Consider the following 16,791-nt stretch of genomic DNA (forward strand, 5'->3'; position numbering starts at 1 on the left):
GTTAGCAACACACCCGTGGCTCCAAAGGACAACAACCTTGTTAACTAGTGATTCCCCTGACCTGACCCCCTCCAAGTCATCACCTGTAGCATTTGCAATAAAGGTCATCTGACAGGAATACTGGAATCTGGGTGCTTTTGGCTAGTCAATCTATTTCAAAGTCTAACTAAAGTCCATTCACTTCTTGCTGTTTCTTTGTTCTGCATGTAAACTTTTTGCAGATAGGTAGAGAAAAGCCCTAAAGCATGGGTATATATATTGCTCTCCATCTCATTGTTTTTCTTCTGTTCAATTATTTACTAGACCGGAGAAGAGCAGAACCAACTTACACGAAGAATTGAAAATCCCTGGACTGGATGGCTGTGTTAAGCTGTTCTCTGCACTCTGGCCTGGCGTCCGAGAACTAGCAAGCCTGTCTTAAACCAGATGGGCTTCTTCACCAAAGCTGTTTGGCAACTCCAAGCAGACCTTTCTGTTCAAATCCTAGTGCTGAAAAGGAGCACAGGCTAGTTGCCAACTGACAGGTCCTTTTCACCTCCAGCAAGGCTAAACTTCTATATAGCACTTCACAGGACTAGGACCCTGTCCTGGAGCTATCTCAGGAAAAAGGTCGCCATTTGAGGAACTGTAACCTAATTTCATTATACATGATGCCTCTAGATTTCTTTTTATTTCCTTTTCAACCAACTTAAACTATATGGTTGTTTTTGAGGAGTTTTTTTGTATTTTTTTAAGTTTTAGCATGTTATATCTTAAATTCTAGACTCGTCTGTACAAAGGTATCAACAGACTATATAGGGTAGCCTTGGAGAAAATGAATTCTGTCAATTGGGAGGTTTGGGTGACATCACATTCTGAGGCCATTTCTGAGGGAATTAAGAATTTCTTTTTTCTTAACTCTAGTGAAAAGGAGCAGTGTGTATCTATAACATCTATTTTTTAGTTCTGTTTCAAGGCACATCCTGCATGGGGCACTTCTAGTTGAATAGGCAATGATAAGGACCCAACTGAGATGTAAAAAGTATATACTATTGTTTTACCTTCACACACAGTATTTCACAGTTTATAAGGCATTTTCACAACATCTCATTTGTCTCACAATCACAATGTGAGGTAGACATGGCAGGTGATTTTATCCCCACTTTACAGATGAGGAACCTGAGATTAAGGAGGGGGAGGTAAAACAACTTGTCCAAGGTCACACATTACTCACACGATAAGTAGTTGAGCTGAGACTAGAATCCAGGTTGCCTAACTTCTTATTTAGTGCTCTTCCAAGCTTTCTTATTCAATGATGAAAACAATACTTGAAAGGATGATGAGGCTAACTAGATTGATATTGTAACTTTCTATTTTAAAGAAGAATTTTAGCTATATTTCTTTGAGTTCTTTGGAGCCTCCAACCTGCCTGTGTGTTAGACTACCGCAGCAGTGCTATGTGATGGAGCCAAGCCTGCAGCAGGAAAGTACTGCTTATTTTGGAAGTCATGTTCCTTTGCAGCCACACAGGATCCAACCTATTCCTATCATCATCCATCTGCAGCCACATTATAGGTGCCTTACTTTCCTAAGGGTAACTGACTCTAATGTGAAAATAGGATGAATCTGTTTTTCAGAATTTCCATCTCATTTTTCAAGAGAAAGACTTTTTCAGGTGGAACTGATCCCAAGGAAGGAGAAAAGTGATTATAGGAGAAATGGGTAGTTACCATATAAAAAGTCTCCTTTTGGGGACCCCCCTAAAGGAATATTTTAGTTGGAGTTGAAGCAAAGGAGAGGTAATAGGTCCAGGCAGTATAGAACACGATGATAGTAGAGGAAGACTGGAGTCTGGCTTGCTTGAAAGATTTTATCTGGCATTTAATTCTCAATACTTGATTACTGTTTTTCAGTGCAAATAGTGGGTGTATGATCTGACTGCAAGATAGAGAACTATAAGTGGAGCATCTTGCCTTACTTATGCTACTAGGTGCTCCTTCACAGTGTCAAGGTCTTCTACTTTTTCAGGAGTATATAAAAGGGTCCAGAAATGGAGCTCAGTGGAGAGTGGCTTTTTTCTAATCAAAGTGGTATGGGCGGCTTGGGTGGTAGGGATTCAGTGGTGCAGCATGTGCTCAGCATGTGTGAATCCCCTGCATTCACATGTACACACCAAAAGATGGTACAGTGCTCATCTATTTTTATCATCTGGTGTGTTTGAAAAAAATTTTACAAAGGCCTTCTGAGCCAGGTACTGGTGGTTCATGCCTATAATCCTAGCTACTCCGGAGGCTGAGATCAGGAGGAGCACTATTTGAGGCCAGCCTGGGCAAATAGTTCTCAAGACCCCATCTCTAAAATAACCAAAGCAAAATGAACTGGAGGTGTGGCTCAAGCAGTAGAGTACCTGCTTTGCAAGTGAGAGGCCCTGAGTTCAAGCCCCAGTGCCATCAAGAAAAAAGAAAAAGTCTTCTGACCAAGAACTTAATTATAATACAGCACAAACAGGCCAGGATTGATGAAAAGCTTCCTTGGAAATACCAATTCTCATCCCTTTGAAAACCTCATTTTGGTTTTGTCTGTTCTATGTGTGTTTTTAGTGAGAGCACAATAAATTGCAGAGCACTGTGCCAAGTGCTATAGGTAAGGAGTACAAAATGAATGTTGTAAAGTTATTTTTCATGTGGTTTCTGATAAACACATTTAAAAAAATCTCCATCTCAGCAATACAGGTTGGTTAGCTTTGCCTGGGAAAAAGTGTTTCAAACACCTGGTAAGAGTAGCATTTCTCCTCCCAAGAGTCACTGTTCAACATAAACGTGACTATAAGAATGAAGTATCTAAGGCACTTATTACTGCATAGATTGTTGGGTATCGAAGAATGAGAGACTGCAAATCATTCATAATAGCCTTTGATTATACGCTAGATGAGGGAGTGGGAACACTTGGCAGGTCTAGGATTCTCTGATCTCTGCTCTAAACTGCCTTATCTGAACAGAAATCTTGTGACACTGAGTACCATTACTGAACCAGCCTGTGTGCTAGGCATCCATTATCAAAACTTTCCTCTCACTTGGTAGGTGCCATCTGATTAAAAAAGAAGAAAGGTCATTTTAATTTCTTGGGATAATCACAGAAAATTGCAGCCCATCTCTTTATTACTGAATTCAAGTTTAGAAGCAGCCTCTTGGTTTTAAATGTTGATCCCAACCATTTACTTAGGTCATTTTTCCTAGTCTTGAGTTGCAGAAAAGAACCCTGAAAACCTGATAGGATTTTGCAGTATGAGGCAGGGGAAGACCACTTTACCAGAGGCAACCTTCATTGTGCTTGACATTTCCTGGGCTTCACTGGATTATGAATGTATGGTGACTGTGTGGCCATCTGGCCAGTACCAAGCAGCTCTGCTTTTATTTCTTTTTCTTTAAAGAGGGAAAAGAGACACAATTAAATCTTTGCCTTGACAGACACAATTAAAGCTCATGTGTTAACTGTTCCTGTGCTCCTACATTAAATGCCTTGAGTAAGTGGGTAAATGGACATGTGCTTAGCTCACATATTTTGCAACAGAAAGATCAGACTTCCGTATGGCATTGTTGGATTTCAGAGGCTTGCTGTTAGAGCTGTAAATGTGAGTGTTGCCTTTAGCTTTTCAGTCTGTATAACCGTGTGGTTCATGCTGCCAGTGAAATAAGGAAGCAGTACAGTGCTGAAGCACTTCATTTGTCTTCCTGATCCTTGAGCTTTATTTCATGTGTCAGTGTTCACATACTTCTATATTTTCTGTGAAAGAAAAGGCTAAATAAATCTTGGCAGTTTTATTTTCCTTTTCTTAAGGTATCATTTTTTCATTTGCTTTCAGCTTTTAAATCTTTGCTGATTTTGGAAATTGATGGAGCTTATTTCCTGTCCCCCATCCCATGCTCAGTGCATGGGCCTGCTGTCTATTCACCAAACAGCCCATAATGCTTATCCTGAAAACTTCAGGAAGAAGCCTTTGGGAAACTCAGAATTAATTTTATTTCACTATGGAAGAACCAAACCTAATAGAAATTGATGCTTGAATATTGTGCTTAAAAGAGATGATGTTCCTACTTCCATCTTACATTTTTGGATTGGCAATCTGTAGACTGAGAAAGACTAATTTTCATAGACATCCTGAAGGCTGTCAAGAGGAACAAAACTTTTTTTGTAAATGGATTTCTAACATCATTCCTATACCTTCCACCTTATACCCAGTAACTTCTGGAGGCCATCTGGTCTTTATACTATTGGTTATCATTTTTCTTTCTGTCAGACCCAAAATATCCTTGAGACTTGGTTTGATTTATTTCTCCCATGTTGTTTTAGCAATGAATGTTTTTATTAGTTTACTTTTAAGAGAAAGAAGCCCACAGCATTCGGTTTTGTTTTTTTTCCCTTTGGCTCATCTAAAATGTCATCTTTTTCTCTGTTTATCTGTTAATCTACTTTTGGGACTTTGTCTCTCTCTCCTAAGAAGCCTCTCTAGACTTCAGATCTCAGTGATTACTTCCTTTTCTGAATCCTCTTGAGTACATAGTACCTTGACTAAGGTATAGGACCTTACCATAGGAACCTTGCAAACCTACTTCCCAAGAATGTTGTTGGCAGTTGTGTGGCAAACATCATGCCATGTTCCTGTGTGTTCCCATGCTCAGCATGATTTCCTGAGCATTTTGGTACTGTACATTTTTATTGTTAATGAAGAAAGAAAAGAAAGAAGCTTAGAACTAGTATTCAGCTGTTGCTTTCAATTTGGTATGGATTCTTAGACCATAGAAAATTCAGCAAGTCATAAATTTTGAAGAACAAAAAGGATAATTTGCAAATGAAGCTTAGTATGTATGTAGTTTAGCAGTTTTGAAATGCATAAGTATTTTGAACAGAAACAGATTCTCAGGGTAGCTTCTTAAAAGAAAGACAGGACACGTTCATTGAATATTTCTGCTACTTGATGTTGGAGGGCCAGACTTGGTACAGGAGACCCCTGAACAAATCTGGGTCTTTCTGATCTGCCTTTCTTGCAGGTATGAGGAGCACGTAGATCCTGCCTCCTACGTGCTCGGCTAGGGACAGAATATTGGCTGCAAGGTGAACTTGTAGTCATATATTCTGATTGAATAATAAAGTATCAAGTGATATTTTAAACCTGAAAACTGTTTTGGCTCTCTTTAGCTGTGGAGTTCAGCCTGGTCTTAACATTTAAACAAATTATAACCAACACATTTGATAATGAGGGAAATTCAGATTAGGGATGTGAGATTATAGAATTGTAGTAACAAGGACAACCTGGGAACTTCTGATAGTAGCTCTGTAGAATAAATGACTTGTGTTTAACAATGGGGTTTATATAGCATTTTACCTGAGTGTGAGCTTGTATATTAAAATTTAGGTGAGTCTTCAAGTATCTTTGTAAAATACTTCAAAGTAGACAGGCTTTTTGTTGGCTTTCACTTTTGTTTTCTAATTTCTGGGCTTATTCTGTCATTCCATGACATCTGCTTTTATATAAAAGTATAAAGCAGGTGACTTTGCTGGTCCTGCGAGCCAGAGTATGTGATTCGAGACAGACTTCTGGCTAGGGTTTTTCTGAGACCCATGACCATGAATTCCAGATAGGACCTGCTTTAAGAGGGCTCTTTGATCTCCATTTGCCTATAGAAATAGTATTTGGCAACTGACACCATTGGAATTTGGTTTGTCATTTTAACTCACCAGTCCCAAGTAGCCAGATAAGAAGGGTATGCTTTTCAGTTTGTTTGCGTCCACATTGCACTCAATGCTGGAGAAGTTGTAACCTGTAAAGCATCAGTTCTCAACAAGACCTGCACAAGACAGTCACCTGGAGACACTTTAAAATTGCCACTCTATCTGGTTGACCCCCTCAGGAGTTCTGAGTTTGTAGTTGGGGATAGGAACAGGCATCAGTACTTTTTTTTTAAAACTCCCTAGATAATTTTTCTAATACATGGCCAGAGTTGAATACCAGTGCTCTTGATAAAGACTGAGGTGCAAGGGCTGGTGTGTGGCTCAGGTGGTAGAGTGCAAGGTCCTGAGTTCAAACCTCAGTACCACAAAAAAAAAAGTCTGAGAGATAAGCATCATCACACCAGGATCAAAGATAACTAAGGGGGCAGAATGTCTGGTTTCTCTTATGCCCTCTGGGCCCTGCTTGCCAGGGAAACAATTAACTAGTGTGACACTGAAATATGCTAAGAGATGTTAATAATTCACTTTAGTTCTCATTCCATCCATCTGCCATCTCAGTACATTGAATGATAACACATCTGGTTAAAAAAAAAAGAAAAGAGAAAGAGAAAGAAAAAAAAAAAGAGAAAGAAATGACTGCAATTTTGGCAATTTCAGGCCTATTTAGTGCCATTTTATGGATTTGTTAGGTGGTAGGAGCTTGAGCAGGCAAACTCAGCCTTCAGGAGGACTGCCTGACCTTCAACCCTATGGCTTGTGACTGGTTGGCCTACTCAGGTAGGGATTTGTGACTGTGTCGAGTAGGACAATGGAGAATAAAATGTGGATATGTTTGAAGTCATATTTCCGGCTCAAAACCACTAGGGGAACCAGCTTTGTACTGCTTTTAAAATGTATTTAGCTCTGTTTATTGGAGACAGTACAGTAAGGACCCTACTTTGCCTTTGTTGTTTTACCACTGGTCTGCAGAGAGAGCTTCCCCTTGATGTTTCTGCCACCTCCCCTCAGACATTCGAGCAAGGTTAATCTCATTTTGAGAGAAAAGGCCTGAAGTGAGTTCATTCAACCAATAAGAAGACACCATGTACAACTCAGTAGTTGGCTGCACCTCTTTCCTGTCTCCTTATTAACACTGTGTCTGTAAGTCTTCCTGGTGTTTCCTATGGGGTGTTCCCATTCTTTTCTTGCCAGTGAAGTATTTGCAGACACTTGTAGGAAGGGCGGCTGGTTTTTCAAAGCTTACATTTATGAAACAATCTTAGGAATTTTTCTAACTCAGCCCTTCCCCCTTTCCTTGGGCCTTTTTCCATATTTGTACTCTTACAGTATGTTATTACTGGAGATATTTAAAAACAAAAAAGTACCAGAGTTTAAATTTGCTGCCCCCTTTTAAAAATTTTGGTTTTGTTTTCCTGTCTGACGATGTAAGGCAGCCTCATTATTGCCATGCCGGAGCCTAGTAATGTCCAGCAGAGGGCACCCTACTCTCACTCAAATTTGCAGATACCTTCCCTCCTGCAACTTAAATCTATTCAGTGCTTTTGAACTCGTGGTGTAATTCCAGTGGAAGTGGCAGTATTTGAATCGCATGCTTTAGAGTCTGTCATTGCACTTCTTGTATTGCTACAATTGCAAATATTTCCCAGAGAAAACCATATCCATAATTTCTCGGGATGAACTGTCCATCACAACAGTGGTTTCTGTTCCCTTCAGTTCTATTTGCCATCCCCTTGTAGGTAATGGTTGAGAGGGAGAAGCAGCTACTCTTTGGAACAATTATCACCCATTGGCCTATTTTCAAGTTTTCATACATGAGCAAACTGTGTCACGTGCATATTCCTAATTTCACCACTGCTAACTTACTGATGTTGTCAAAGGCAACCCAAGGGATGTACGAATGTCCAGGGTTCTTTCCTTCAGATGCCAACATACCATCTCAGTGCAACCTGGCATTTAGCAGGGTTCGAGCCCTGTGAAGTAAGAGGCCTTGGGATACCTGGGCCCTGGGTGAGGACCAAACATTTGCAGAAGGAAATAGAATTTGCATTTTAAAAGTGTAGGATAACCACCAAGGCAGACCTGGGCCTTAAGGAGCAAGGTCTGCTCAGCCAGATGTAAAATGGGCAGCCCCTTAACATGTGTGACACATGACACCATCCTTTCATCTTCTCTTTAGAAACATAGCAGACTGTGTGGGTCTTAAACTGGTGTTTTGTTTCCTTGTATGGTTTGTTTATTTTTGTACACCATTTAGATTGTCAGATTTGCTTTGTGGAGAAATATTACAAATAACAGCTAACTTAAACATTTGGGGTGGGTAAAACATGTGTCTGCCTTGTGCAAGGCCCTGGGTTTGAGGCCCCAGTACCACAAAAGGAAAAAGAAAACAAAACATTTACTTTATGTCAGGAATATTTTAAATTGCATTTTCTCACATAATCCTCACAGCAGGCTTATGAAGTATTAACTATTAACCTTTTTATAAATGGAGAAACTGATGCTGGGAGATTATGTGTCTGTCTAAGACCACATGGGATTCAAACCCAAACAGTCTGGCTCCACTGTTGGTCTCTCTGGCTGTCTGTTTGTCTTTCTCTTTCCCAGGGCCTCACACATGGTAGGTAAGTGCTGTACCACTGAAGTTACATTCCCTGTCCATCATGACTTCTAAAGTACACAGTCCATGACCCTTTTGGATGTTATGACGGAGAACATAGAAGGATTCGATGGGCAGAGAGGGCAAGACCTAGTCAAGGCTGTTTCATTTTTTATCACCTTAATCTACTTCCAGTCACCATAGCCTTGAAGGTTGTCCAAGGAAGACATAGTGTACAGATAGTACATTCAGTCTTTGTAGGAGCTTTGCAGAACATGTGGGCCTTGGCTAATTTTAATCACCTAGCCAGACCAGAGATGACTTCCTGAAGTCCTAGAAGTTAGTGGAAAATCCGGTTTCTGGTTACAGTCCCAGCTGTATTTCTGCTGAGCTATGCATGTCATGTCCAGGGGATCTTGGCAGGTACTGATCCTTTCTTATTCCTGTGAGTAACTCTCTTAACAGTTCTGCTGGGTAGATCAGAAAAGGAAGTGGGAAGGAATACCATCTTCCCACTATAGGCAAAAGCTTATTTTTAAGTAAGCCTGCTTTTGTGAAATCAAACCTTTGTCTAGCTGGAGTCTGGAGGCAGTGTGCCCAGGCTGAAAGGCACTACTTATGTTGGCTGGGTCCAGTACAAGACATGGTGATAGGCTTCCAAGAATAAGAGAGAGAAAGGAAATCTAGATTCTACCCTGTGGACATAGCAGGGCTGGACAGGGAATAGCGGGGTAGAAGTCTATTAGACATTCATTATCTATGGATGGCACAGGCAAGACCAGCCAGGGGGAAAGGCAGAGGGGTAACCAAGACCCAGAAGGTTTGTTTGATTCAAAATTCAAAAACCCTAGATAAAATGTGGTATCTGGTATTGAGTCCTGTAATGGAAAAAGGGCATTAGTGGAAGAATGGATGAAATTTGAATAAAGTCTGGAGTTTAGTAAGTAGTAAAAAAATTACAAATCTCCCTTCCTTCTCTTTTCCCCAGGTACCCAATTACCTTGCCATATTCAATCAATGTTATTACTTGTATGAGTCCTTCTAAGGGTTGTTTTGTTTTATTTTGTTTTTTTTGAGATAGGGTCTTACTGTGTAGCCCAGGCTGGCCTCAAGCTAGTGATCCTTCTGCCTCAGCCTATGCAAGTGGGGATGTACTTCAGTGGTAGAATACCTGCCTAACACGTGAAAGCCTGGGTTCTATTCCTAGCATTGCAGGGGAAAAAAGGTACAGGTGCATGTGTGTTCATTTTATTTTATGCCAAGTAAAATGGTCTCTACTTTAAAATTAAAAAAAAAATGTAGTGCTAAGGATCAAACCTAGGGCCTTTCACATGGTAGGCAAGTGCTCTACCACAGAACTACATCCCTAGCCCCTAAGATAACTTTTATTATCCATTAAAAATTAAATGACCCACTTAGGAGGAATATATTATTTCTGAACATTTGCAGATTAAATTACACCTGCAAGTTCAGTAACACTATGTACCCTGCTTTTTCACTTAACACTGCAACAAAGGGTTTTTGTTGAGCTGTGTGTAATATCTGGCAAGATAACCAGGGGATCTGTTTGAGAACATTAGAACCCATAATAGGACTCAGAGGCCAAGGCTATTGAGAAAGGTCACTGTGCTTGTTTGATCTCTGGGTTTCATACAACTTAAATCTAACCTTGTGCATAGAGAAAGCACTAATCCTGACTGCTGGGGGCCTTCACACCTTAATCATCTCCAGACTACTTATAATACCTAATACAATATAAATAATATGTAAATAGTTGTTATATTGTGCTTGGCGTGGGCACCAGATTCAGTGAGCTCTTGGTAGTAAGTGACACAACTTGTAGCATTTGTGTAGTGCTGTCCATTAACAAAGCACTTCACAGTATGACTGTATTCCTCACAACCACAGAGGTGAAACTCCCATATTACCCACGAAAAAAAGTTTCTAGAAGGCCCGGAGCCAGGTCTTCTATGTCATGTACCCCTTTTGTTCTTTCACCCTGGTTCTCCCTGTTGCCAAATCAAACAAATAGAACGTTTTCTTACCTGCTTCTACTTCCTCAGGAGATAATTACTATTATGGCTGATGTTCAAAGAGTTGCTCTTGACAAGCACTAAGAATTTTATTTTATTATCTGTTTAGCTAGTTTTTAAGTTATTTATTTTTAAGACAGGGTCTCTCTATATAGCCCAGGTTGGCCTAGAACTCCCGATCTTCTTGTCTCTGCCTTCTGAGTGTTAGAATTACAGGTGTGTATCACCATGCCTGATTCTTAACTAAGCATTTTATATGAATTTAATCTTCTTAATAGCCACATAAAGTAAGTTTGACAGAGTCTATAGATGCAGAAACAAAGGTTCAGATAAGAGAAGTTATTTGCCCAAAGTCACACAGCTAGTAATTGGTAGAGGTGGGATTTCAATCTACAATCTTCCCTGACTCTCTTAACCATTGTATATACTGCCCTGAAGTAGAACTGACCATGCCATTTCTTTGATTAGCTCTTCCTAAGAATTCAGGCAAAGTTTCCCCCTGGAAATCCAATACCTTTAAAAAAAAAAATATATATATATATATATATATATATATATATATAGTCATGAGCTATAGAATAGAGGTGGGGGTGAGGCAGGATGAATAGTGGTATTCCTGGTTATGAGTTCCACAGTTTCATCTGATTGTGTAACTTCAGCTAAAGTCTCTTTCTTTTTGTCAGAGTATTCCTGTCTATGAACATGGGATTTGAAATTTGCCACAAAGGAAACAGAGAAGTGAAAGAAAGTGAAAATACTGATGTGAAATTGAAGGGGAAATATCTTGAGTTCCATAGAATGATGACATTATTTGTATATATATAAATTTAAGGTATTCTTAATGCTATGGTGATAATTACTACTTTGCAATGAATTAAGAACTGATGTGGGAGTTAGTTTACAAGGTCATCTTGGTAAATGAAGATACAGTTGGTCCTCCTTATCCATAGGTTCTGCATCCATGGCTTTAACCTTCCATGAAATGAAAGTATTTAAAAACTATAAAAGCATCTGTACCAAACTTATACAGACTTCTTTTTTTGTCATTATTCCCTAAAGAGTGCAACGTAACAACTATTTACATAGCATTGACTTTGTGTTAGGACTTATAAATAATAATCTAGAGGTGATTTAAAATACATAAGAGGAGCTAGGCTTGGTGGTACATGCTCATAATTCTAGCACTGGAGAGTTGGAAGCAGAGGGATCACAAATTCCAGACCACTCTGAGCTACAAATTGAGTTCAAGTCCAGTTTAAGCTGCATAATGAGACCCTCCCTCAAGAAACCAAAGGCTGGGGATGTAGCTCAGTTGGTAAAGTGATTGCCTATTATGTGCGTGACCCTAGATTTGATCCCCAGCATCACACGTAAAAGAAAAAATCACACACACACACACACACACACACACACACTTGTAGGTTCTATGCATATACTTTGCCATTTTCTAGAAGTGGCTTGAGCATCCCAGGATTTTTTATGGGGGGTGGTGTCTTGGAATTGTGCCCCCACGGATACTCAGGGATGATTGAAGTTGGAGAGCTCCTCTGTGTGCTTCAGAGCACACAGTTCTGTTTGTGAACTGGGCTATCCATCACTCCATTGCTGGTATTTTCAATGGGACAACAATCTGAGTCTGTACTGAGAGAACTATTTACAGGTCTTCTGCATTTGGCCTTTTCTCACAGTGGGTGAACTCTGTGGATCAGATCAGCATTTGTATGAATGGCTACGAGGGAGTGGTAAGCTTAGTAGGTATAAGGCATGGGGCCCAGAGAGGATAAAGATGTCATCTAGACTTCCTCAGGATTGATCCTTTTCTGCTGTGATATTGAGAGCTGTTATAAGCACAGGAGTTGGTGGCTGTCAATTCCATCTGCCTGTGCTTCCCCATGTTCTTGATGACAGTGGTTTTATGGGAACTGAACAAGTCTAATCCTGTCTTCCCTGGATTCACACTGGCTGAAGAAACTGTATGAGGGTGTTAGAATTCAGTGCCTTTGTGTTGAGAATTCTCCTTTTCCTAGAGCTGCCTTAAAATCCTCAGCCTAATCAACTGTTTCCTCTGGTGCTCCCTGGTTATTAGTTTCTTGTGGTGTCTGTGGGAAATAGAGAGGAGGCCAGAGGGAGCTGTAGCAAGGAGAGAAGGGTATGGAAATAGCTCCATGCTATAGCACTGTATTAGTAGTGCTTGGCTAACTACTAATCATACATACAGATCATATTAATCTGGCAAAATCCACAGGTGATAAACAGTTAGATGTTGATAAGCTTATTGATAAACAGAGCTGTCATTTGCCTTTTCTGGACAGAGGTGGTCTCCAAAGACTTTCAGATCCTATCTGAGCAGATGCTTGTTTATTGACATAGAAATTGCTTTTCCAGATAAACTTTTTAAATCAATGACTTTCATATGTGAGTGCACATTGTACTCCCTGGGGAGCATTATAAAAATGTCTAGTTCCATTCTTAGGGACTTTCATTCAGTAGGTCTGGGGTGGAGGACAGAAATTTGCTTTTTTTTTTTTTTCATTTTTAATTTTTGGTACTGGGGTTGAACCCAGGACTTCGTTCATACAAAGCACGAGTCTGCATTTTTAACAGACATCTTAAATGATTAAAATGATCAATAGACCATAACTCCCCAAAAAGACTGCTTTGGAATTTGGTCCAGTTTTTGAAATAGCTTCTTTCTGCTGTAGTCTGTTTTAATCACCTTCGTCACTGAAGGATTTATTAGCATCTTTATGTTTATTACCTGTTTAATTCTCATAGCATCATAGTAACTAGAGCAGGAACTAGGTGGTTAGCTCAATTTTATTGGGGTGAGGGGGTGGAGGGTGCAATGGAAGCACAGGGAAAGGTAGGTCACCATGAGTCAGAGACAGAGGTGGGAATTGAAGTCCAGCATTGATGACTCTCAAACCAGGCAATTTTCTGAGGCCTATTTTCTCAGCTTGTGAGTTCATATTTAATAATAGTTATTCCTGACATCTCTAATTCATTGTGCTTGGGCAAGCAAATCATACCTGAGTTTTTAAAATAAAATACCTTAGCATATCAAGGCTTTTCTAAGCTCAAGCTAATGTCCAGATGGTGATATGTGTGGAATGAATTTAATTTGCTTTTTTCTTTTGCTTTTGGAAAAAGTCATTTCCAAAGACTTTTTTGAGTAAAGGAAAAGAGTTCTCCTTTCCATGCCAGTAGGAACACCCCCCCCCCACCAATCTTCTAACTGATAAAGTACCAAATCAAAAGCTTCTTAGCCCTCTGTCTGTCAAACTTGAGTAGTATCTGGACTCTTTTTTTTTTTTTTTGACAATGCTGGGGATAATGGAACCTAGGCCTTCAGTGTGCTAGGCAAGGTCTCTACCACTGAGCTCCAAGACCTTGATCCCCAAAATCCTGAAAACTTTCATTCAACTTAAGTTATTAACTGCTACTTAAACTTATACAAACCAGGAATATTATGTTCTTGTATTCATAGTTCTTATACCAGATCAGATTTACAAATGAAATACAAATGAAACCACAAGACTAATGCTATTCAAATTAATGATATTATGGTAATTTAACATGACAAATGATGTCTTTTGCTAAAACTAAACCATTCTTCTTATTTTAACTGTAATATTGCCTGCTAAAATCACCTTTAGAGTTCAACATGCCTGCTCTATGATATCTTAATTTTCTCACTTTTTTTTTTTTTTTTTGGTGCACCGCTCCTGGAGGTACTGCACTACCAGGTGGATGCGTGGAGTGGACGGAGCAGGCTCCTATTCCATCTCCTAGTCCCAAAAAATCCATTTAACGTATTGTCCTCGGATAGAGGACGTATCAGACATTAAACTGATAAGAACAGATACTACACTTGATCTTAGCCAAAAGGCCGAAAAGCGATCTCTCACTTTTAGAACTACTGAGACAGTACAATTCCATCATGTCATTTTGTTTTCATTTTGTGCATAAAAGCATCTTTTTCATTTTTAGTTATTTATCCCAGAGTAAAAGCAGTACTGAAACATACGCATGAAGCTGGTGAAGTCCCCTGTCAATACTGATTTAAAGTAGTCATTCCAATAACCCAGAATCTATGCAAATCTTAAGTCATCAAAATGAAGATAAAATGAAAACCCTAGGGATATCCACTGACCAAATGTGAGAAAATCAAACCTTCAGTACAGAAGGCGCTATCTACTGTGTTTACTTCCAGAAGGCCATGCTTTAAAAAAAAAAAAAAAAGTCTCCCAAATTGCATTTATTAATTTTAAAGTAAAATTATCATAAAAGTCATTTTGGAACTTAAGATCATCATAAATTCCAGTCCAAAACAAATAAAAAAATGGACATTCTAGTTATTTTGTGCTGCCCTAAAAGGGTAAGTGAAAACTTTACATTAAGTTTTGTAAGCAAAACCCTCCCAGGCCCTCACCTCTGCCTTTGAGGACTTCTGGAGGTGTAGGGAGGCCAATTCAGGCTTTCTTCTACAATAAAGTAACCACCCCGCCCAATATGGAAGATTAAAGCTTGCCCTAGTTTTGCTTGTTGTACTTCTTGCATGCTAAAGAGCTAAAAAATGGGAGGAAGAAAATACAACAGAAGGCACCATTCCAGTACCAAACTGAAAAGAAACACAAAAACAAGAGAACAGCATGTTTTTAACAGCTTGCATGGAAAAAATATTGACTGGGGAGTTTGGACAGCACTGTTCTTTTTCTCTCACCGCCCGCCCGCGTTATTTGTCTTGCAGAGCTGGAGCCAGCCACGATTCTGGCCAGCAGGCTGAAGGAAGAGGTGGAGGGGTTTGGTGGAGGCTTGACGCCCAGGGGAGAAATTAGGGCTGGAGACCCAGGGGCTCAAGGCCAGGACGAAGGCGGGGGAGGTGCTAAAGCCTTCTTCCTCCTGCCCTCGAGCACCGCCTTTGGCCCGGCTGCGTCCTAAGAAGGCACAATACCTATCACTCAGGTAGGTCCCTGAAACCTTCAGACCACAACGAGCAGGATGAACATCTGCCCCTGTTTCTTCCGGCTGGGGAAAGGACGTAGGGGTTCCACTCGCTGTCTCAGCCCATCCTTCTTCTGGGGTTCAGACTTACAATTCCTACATTGGGGGTCGGGCCGAAGGCTCCATCAGCAGGAGAGAGCCTCAATTCCCCCGTCTCCTGGGAGCCCGCGCGCGAGCCTGAATCCCGCCTGCCTGGGCGCGGAGCGGGGGCGGGGCTTGAGCGCGGGGCGGGGCTTGGGCGCGGGGCGGGGCTTGGGCGCGGGGCGGGGCCCGGGCGCGGGGCGGGCAGCGGCGACCAGCAGGAGAAAGAACATGGCGGGCGCGGCGGGGCTCGGGACCGGCCCGGGGGCCGCGGGCGGAGATGGAGACGACTCGCTATACCCCATCGCGGTTTTAATCGACGAGCTCCGCAATGAAGATGTGCAGGTACTGGACTGGGAGCAGGGAGCTGAGGCGGGCCCGGTGGGGCGCGCGGTAGGGGAGGCGGAAGGCCGGCGCCGCGGGGTTAAGGGGTTGGGCGGGGAGGAAAGGGATTGAAAGAGCGGGGCTCGGGGCAGAAACTTGACCCGGAGGCGGGGAAGGGCCGGTGAGGGGCTGTGGTGGTCCCCCGACCCTCCCTAGCCCGGCCCTCGGGAGTCGGCTCGGGCTGGACCGTCCCGGCGGTGTCAGAACCGGCTTCCCGCCGCGCCGGTCCGACCCGACCCGGGTAGTGAGCGGGCGGGAGGGTCGCGGGCCGCCGCGGGGAGGCTGGGCGGCCTGGCTTGGCTGGCGGCCGGCGGCCTTTGAAGTGCAGCGGAGCCTCCCTTCCTCTCGGCGCCGCGCGAGCTTGTTGGGGAGAAGGGATGCGACTTCTGGTTAGCCGGTGAGGACGCGTGTCATCTGCGGTGGGATTCTTCTGAGTTCGCTCTTTCCGAAGTTAGCTCACTTCTTGGGTGTCATCATTCATTCATTTATTTTCTGAGCCCTTCAACGTTTTCTCCGAGGAAACTCTTCCTCTGCCTCAAGAGTGTTACACTGCTCCCGAACTGCCTTGTGAATGAATCTAAACGAAAGGGTTACCCGCATTTTTATACCTATATGCCGCCATTTCACCTGTTTGCAACTTCTGGCTTTTGTCCTTCAGTGCAACCATTTCTTCACTTTGTTCTATCCACTTTGCTTTTTATGAAGCTCCGCCTCAACAGTATTAAGAAGTTATCAACAATTGCTTTAGCACTTGGAGTAGAAAGAACCCGAACTGAACTGCTGCCATTCCTTACAGGTATGTGTCTTTGTCTAAAGAAAGGCATGGGCCATTCGTGGTGGCTCACAGCTTTAATCCCAGCTGCTCTGGAAGGCAGAGCTGAGTTGGGTAGTGGTTGGAGGCCAGCGTGGGCAAAGGTTAGTTAGATTCCATCTCACCAACAAGCAGGTGTGGGGTTGTATGCCTGTAATCCCAGCTACATGGGA

At 41.7% G+C, this 16,791-nt stretch overlaps 2 protein-coding genes and 1 non-coding gene across 5 annotated transcripts in view; 2 read left to right on the top strand and 1 right to left on the bottom strand.

Moving 5' to 3' along the window:
• The window catches only part of Alg9 (ALG9 alpha-1,2-mannosyltransferase), a 99,708-nt gene extending 84,163 nt beyond the window's left edge, over positions 1 to 15,545 (top strand). For 2 of the 3 annotated variants that reach the window (XM_074066739.1, XM_020165799.2), the window contains exon 16: positions 304 to 3,810. In XM_074066739.1, coding sequence (XP_073922840.1) covers positions 304 to 341 — 38 coding nt within the window. In that variant the 3' untranslated portion in view covers positions 342 to 3,810. Of the gene's footprint in view, positions 1 to 303; positions 3,811 to 15,088 lie in introns of those variants that run through there. The other variant, XM_074066738.1, reaches the window with a different exon arrangement.
• LOC141420937 (U2 spliceosomal RNA) lies at positions 14,048 to 14,239 on the bottom strand. The gene has a single exon (XR_012445660.1). It is a non-coding gene; the product is annotated as a U2 spliceosomal RNA (small nuclear RNA).
• A 77-nt stretch (positions 15,546 to 15,622) lies between the features above and the next one.
• Positions 15,623 to 16,791, top strand: part of Ppp2r1b (protein phosphatase 2 scaffold subunit Abeta) — a 36,138-nt gene continuing 34,969 nt past the window's right edge. The window contains 2 exon segments of the mRNA XM_020165854.2: positions 15,623 to 15,768; positions 16,513 to 16,603. Coding sequence (XP_020021443.2) covers positions 15,655 to 15,768; positions 16,513 to 16,603 — 205 coding nt within the window. The 5' untranslated portion in view covers positions 15,623 to 15,654.

This window comes from Castor canadensis, chromosome 2 (assembly GCF_047511655.1).
Source record: "Castor canadensis chromosome 2, mCasCan1.hap1v2, whole genome shotgun sequence".
In the NCBI taxonomy this organism is placed as follows: Eukaryota; Metazoa; Chordata; class Mammalia; order Rodentia; family Castoridae; genus Castor; species Castor canadensis.